A 6,036-nucleotide genomic window follows, 5' to 3' on the forward strand; every position below is an offset into this window, starting at 1 on the left:
AGGCAGGCTGACAGACTGGCTGAGCTTTGGTCTGTTCTGATCAGTTTCTTTTCTGAACGAAAAAGAAAGCCTGATCCTCCCAAAGCACAAAGTAATTGTGAGAGTGGTGTTTTCTGATCAGCCTTATTTTTAACTTGCTGTCAAGCCATGGGCAAATCAGTCGGGTAACTGTGTAACTTGTAGGGCTGCACCTGATGCATGCGTTGTGTTTTCTTCTTCCTGTCCACTTTGGATTTACTACAAAGGTAGTGGCTTTTCTTCTCCGTCTTGGTTTCAGATCAACTTTGTTAGTTTTGCACTGACACATATAAACCAGGAAAAACAAATGTACATTGCTAATCTAAATGCTTTCTAAATTATTAGGCCTTATCTTTATAGATGGAGCCTGTGTGCTTTGTTCAGTTAAGTTCAAGGAATTTGTATTCTCCAGAGACTTCTAGCTCTCAGTGGTGTAAACAGTTAAAGTGTTGAGCTCTAACCCAGCAGCAGATGAGTCCATAACACTGTCATGCTTTCCTGGGTGCTCCTCCCTTTAAGCAATCTTTGCAAGGTGTTGCAGAAGGGAGATATCGGAACGCTAATGTTCAGTCCCAGCTTCGCTGCTTGTTCCTGCTGCGTAACAGTGTGTGTGTCACAGATAACAGCCTTGCAGGACAGCTGCTGCGCTTTCAAGACTGACAGATGAGCTAGCGGCAGAGCAGAAACTCCCTCTCAATAAAATCAGGAGGCTGCCTGGCTGAGCCAGTAAAGAGGAGGTGTCCCAGGCATAGCGGCCTTAGCATGTGCTATGACTCCTCTTTCTTTGTGTGTGTTCCGCTTTGTGGGACAGGAGAGAGATTCTTTTCAGGTGGTTGGGTAAACTTGGAAAGTTAATAGTGGTTTTTCTTTCCTGAAGGCTGAACTTAAAACCAATTTTCTTTCTTCCTTCTCCCCCCACCCTGAGCAGTCAGTGAATCCCTACATTGTGAAGCTCTCCATCGTAGATGATGAAGCCACGCTCAATGTGAGTATTTGACTAGATTCCTCTGTGCTGCTTGGTGATGCTCTCTCACATGTGGTGTTAGTGTAACAAATGCAATCATGGTGTCCCATGGAAGGAAGGTCTAGGAACAGTGCTACTGTAAAGAACACCAGTGTGGTGGGTTTCTGCCCTAACTGCACTCTTGCAACAGGTTAGGCAGCTCATGATTTGGACGGTTTGATCACCAGTTAAATGGTGGGGGTAGTTAAAAAGCTAGGTAGCAAGGAAGGTGCTGAAGTTGATCTAGTATACATTTATGAACTATCTATACACTATTTGCTGTCATGTACCAAAGAGGCACAAGGTAGCTTATGCCAAAGAAGATCTCATTTCTACTGCTGTGTCATCTGATTTTGCCAGTCCACAAGTTAATTCTTGTAGCTCAGTGGAAGCTTGTACACGTGTCAAGAGTCCTGCAACATATGTTGGGTTGTAGCCACTGCCTGAGTTTTGTATCTAGGCCTGGACATAAAGTGGCAGCACACTACGAGCTATGTGAGGTCTGGACTTAGAAGCTGTTCCTTAGGCATGAAGTAAAAAGCAAGCTCCGTGCTAACTAAAGGGTGAGAACAATTATTCTAAGTTAATTAAATTAGTTTGACAGAAAGGGTGATCAGTAGCTGTGGAATGGTGGAGGCTGTTTGCAAGAAGTGAAAAGGTTACTAGTATTTATGGCCTTTGTTTTGAACTTTTGGATGTTCTTCCTCTGACACCAGCTTCCTTCTGGAGTTCTTGTCGCTTTATTGAGGCTTCTTGAGTGAATAAGCTCTGTCTGGAGGTCCAAGGAGAGTAAACGTTCTCTGTTGAATTTAGTAATTAGATATTCAACTTTAAATTTTGGTGTCTTGATTTTTGGGCGATATTTTTGTTGTATCATAGCATGTTTGAATAGTTAAAACAGCTTCAGGGGAAATTCTAGTGTGCTAGGTTATCTTGGGGGGGGGGGCAGCACTGCTATGTGTGTTCAGTGTGTGATTTCCTGCATTTACATTTGTAATGTAAAGATTTTTTAATGCTTCTTTTCAGGGCATGGGACTTGTAATTGCCCAGGCTTTATCGGAATATAACAGGTAAAACCTAATTGTCTCTTGTTTTTCAGTGCATGATAGTTGCTATACAGTTCCACACACTTTTTCTTTTTGTTAAAGCACTTATTTATCACCTAACAGCCTTGATGCACCTGGAGAGGCAGGGAATAGTCTTATGCTTTGAGGTACTTCAGCTCAGTTGTTGCTATCATTGCAAGTGTAAATGCATCTGTACCAGCTGTGCTGATGTGCTTCAGGAGAGATCTTGCTGTAGGGGAAGATATCTATTATATGTTTTTACTATCATGGATTTTACCTCTGTATGAACCTTGTTTAAAATCTTAGTCCCGAGTGAAAAGATAAACGATTTGCTGAGTACTTCTCTGTTAGAAAATTGATTTAACTGAAACACAATCTAAACCAAACAAATGTGTCCAGGACTATCCACGTGCCAAATCAGAGATGATTAGGGGATGTGTGCTCTTGCAAATGGTGGAAAGCATTAACTGCTTCTGAAGAAAGAGCCAGAAAGGCAGCAGTAGGGGTAGCATGTTCTCAGCCTCTGCTTCATAAGCAAGACCACAAAATGTCTGCGTTTTCCTGCGAAGAAAGCGCTTCAGAAAAATTTGGAAACTTACAGCAATTTCACCTGAGCAACCCAAGACTTTTTTTTTTGTTTTGTGTGGAGTAAGATTGTCAAAGTATGCAGAAAAAATGTTTTAATTGCTTTGAAGGTCTGCTATTATAGATAGGCAGATGACTTGAAAGATCAGCAAATCATGTAAATGTATTTAGCAGAGTACGTTATTAGAATAAAGCAGAATAAAACCTCACCCACCCAACTTCCTTCGTTCTGACAAAAGCTGTCTCATACTATGGCCCATTTAGCTTAGCTCTTTCTTTTCCCCTTCCCAAAAAATTTAGAACCGTGTTCTTTTCATGTTGCCTTGTGTGTGATCAGATTCTGGTATGAAAGACACAATAAATGGCCCTGTGAGCTTTGCTAGTCCATTTGAATGCCAAATGAAGCAACTTAGCTTAAATCTGAGGTACCCAACCTATTTGTTGACTTTGCTTATTCCAATTCCAGTCCCTTCACTTACTCCAGGAACGTGAGATCAGGCAGGATCGGGCCATGAACCATAATGGTTGTCATGGTTTCTGCTGGCCATAGGGTGATCGACTCTGGTTTAGTCTGTAGCGGATGATGATTGAAATGAAACTGTTCTCTTGTTACTGACTGTGTGTGTTCATGTGGTTCATTACTGTTTTGGCAGTGCAGGACAAAATTTCCTAGAGTTGCTTAGTCCCGTCCCTTCAGCGTTGGCCCAGGCTGGATGTATACTCTATAACAGCATGGGCATTGTTCAGCCTCACATCTTTCAGCAACCCCACTTCAACTGTACACAACTTACAAATATTCTAATACCCTTTGCATCAATTTTTGGGTGTTCTTGAAAAGGGCTTGTGAATGTTGAAGCCTTCTCCATCCTGTATCCTTATCAGATAAGACCACCTCACAGGGATTTAGATAAAATAACCCTCGTTCTGTTTTTAGCCCCGAAGCTTCATCCTCATTCATTTTTGTTCAGGCAATACAAAGATAAGGAAGAGGAGCACCAGAGTGGTTTTCTCTCAGCCCTAACTAATATGGTAAGCAAGGAAGCGGTTTTTTTCTATTCTTAAAATAAGTGCCTTCATGGAAGTTCAGTAGGAGGGTGTTTCCAAAAACTGTGAGTTTGGGATGTGGGTTCTGGAGGAGGAAATGGCATTGATCAAATCCAAACCAAATACAACTGAAAGGGCTGTATTCTGAGGAGTGTGTTCTTGTCTGGCTGGGAAAGCTCTTTCAAAGGATGATATCTTTATTCTGGCATTGATAATTGAACTTATTTTCCTTCATCTTATTCATTCTAGTTGACTTTATTTTAAAAATCACAATAACTTGTTGGCCACTTTTAAACAGCTACTTATTTTTAAAAACAAGTTGCTGCTCTGCTGATGTAGCTTAAACCAGAGAAGCTGAATATTTTTGTGGCAAAGTCTAGTCTGTCACTAGCTTTGGGGATCTGTTTCTTTACGGTCTTGTTACTCCAGCCTGAGTGCACTGTAAGTAAGCTTGGATTCTGCGGTGGGCAGTGTCTGCATATTTGGAGGGGCATCCTCCAAAGGCAATTATGAATTTCTTGTAAAGAGTATCTACTGTTCCCCTTGTTCAGTTTGGCTTTGCTTTAGTCTGAGATTTAGTTGTAGCCTGAGACCGAACTGACAGGAATACTACCTGTAAGTAAGGATAGTTCAGTGCTGACAGCTGTCTGTCAGGAATGAGATGGGTAAAACTGCTACCACTTTGGGGCAAGCAGATAGGAAATGATCTCTGTTGTCCTCTTACAGAATCACAGACTAATACATTCAAGATTATGCAGGGATTCAAGATACGGTCCCCCCCCCCCCATCTTTTGTGATTTGACAGGTGAAACATTGGTCAGTGACAGTAGTGCGAAATGATATGTGTTTGTAGATGGTCATCCTGTTTCCCTTTTGTATATTACTAGTATTACAAAGAAAGTTGCATGTGTGCCTTGGATGAAAACACCTCTCCCAGGGGACTTCTGATTTAGTTAAATCCACATTTTTCTCTCTTGTTGTCCAATAGCTTTCACAAATTCCTCGTATGCAATACTCTTTCTTTCCATAGGTGGGCAGCATGTTCATAGCAGATGCTGATGAGAAGATCTCAGTCCAGTAAGTGCACAGATGTTAGTTACACAATGAATGGCAATTCACCACACTGGTCAACGTGATCTGCTCCCTCATGGAGCTGTTCTAACATAGCAAAGCAAACTAGAGAAGCTATTTCTCTTGTAATTAAAATGGTACCAACCCCCTGCAAACAGTGGATTCTCACTTAAGTGGGAAGGGTGCAGCAGAAGGAGCCACAGCTGAATTGCTTGTAATGAAGTGTGGAAAAAAAAACACCAAACCCCCAAACAACAACAACAAAAAAACCCCAAACAAACAAACAAAAAAAACCCCAACCACAAAAAAACCCTCCCCCGCCTGTGGTTTTTATGAGGCATTTTTAACATATAATAGACATGTTGGAGTGGCAGATGCGAAGTGATGATTTGTGCACCCTTGTCCTCAACAAAATATTTTCTAAATCAAGGGGGCAAGTGATAAATATGGGGGTTTGTGGTGTCTGTAGGAACCTCTGCGCTTAAAATAAAGGACTTTAAGGGGGAAACACTGTTGGAGCAATGAGGGAGACCTTTAGCAGGAAGGGAACAAAGACTGTAGTTGAGTTCTAAAAATAGCTATTTTATGGATTGCTAAGTACTACTAGTAATCGGAAGAACAACTGGATTGCGGAGGCAGAGTTTTATATAGTTGAAAAAAAAAGTTCTTCTTTCAGATGGGCCAAGCTTCTGAAAAGCTTTGCTCTTGGGATTCTAATCTGGTGTTAGTTCTTAGCTAACTGTGCTTTTGTCTGTATCCTTTCCACAGAACGAATGAAGCAATCCTTCTGGCCCTCTATGAAGCTGTTCACTTAAACCGGAATTTCATTACAGTCCTGGCACAAGTGAGTTTCAGTGCATTGTTTGCCCATTTCTTTTCAGTGGATGTCTTCGAACTTAGAGAATTAGAAATGGAACTGGTGAAAAGTTAAGTTTTCTTTTTTTTCCCCTGCATACTTGTCATAGGTGTAGATGAGCATGAAGGATCAGAAGCAGGCCAGGCCCGGGCATTATGATACTTCTAGGAAATGCTTCCTGCCTTGCAAGAAAATGAGTAAAGTTTTGAGGGCGCAGTTTATGTTGGAATGAGCCGTTTTTCCCACTTAATGGGAAATGCTGTGTGGAGTGCCTTCTGGGCCTTATTGATACTGCCTTTAGGAGGAGAATGGAGTGAGTGGCTGGTAGGGATAAGATTGCTGCAGCTATCGGAGCAATTCATGCTCTTGTTAAGTCAGGGTTGAGGGAAAGA

General features: G+C 41.6%; 1 protein-coding gene across 1 annotated transcript in view; it reads left to right on the forward strand.

Annotated features, from left to right (window-relative positions):
* The window catches only part of LOC104294617 (chromosome unknown open reading frame, human C10orf76), a 118,938-nt gene that overhangs the window by 9,510 nt on the left and 103,392 nt on the right, over positions 1–6,036 (forward strand). The window contains exons 8-12 of the mRNA XM_009894239.1: positions 947–1,003; positions 2,048–2,091; positions 3,642–3,702; positions 4,748–4,794; positions 5,557–5,632. Of these exons, the coding sequence (XP_009892541.1) occupies positions 947–1,003; positions 2,048–2,091; positions 3,642–3,702; positions 4,748–4,794; positions 5,557–5,632 (285 nt within the window). The remainder of the gene's footprint in view (positions 1–946; positions 1,004–2,047; positions 2,092–3,641; positions 3,703–4,747; positions 4,795–5,556; positions 5,633–6,036) is intronic.

This window comes from Charadrius vociferus, unplaced genomic scaffold, assembly GCF_000708025.1.
Source record: "Charadrius vociferus isolate BGI_N301 unplaced genomic scaffold, ASM70802v2 scaffold711, whole genome shotgun sequence".
Lineage (NCBI taxonomy): Eukaryota > Metazoa > Chordata > Aves > Charadriiformes > Charadriidae > Charadrius > Charadrius vociferus.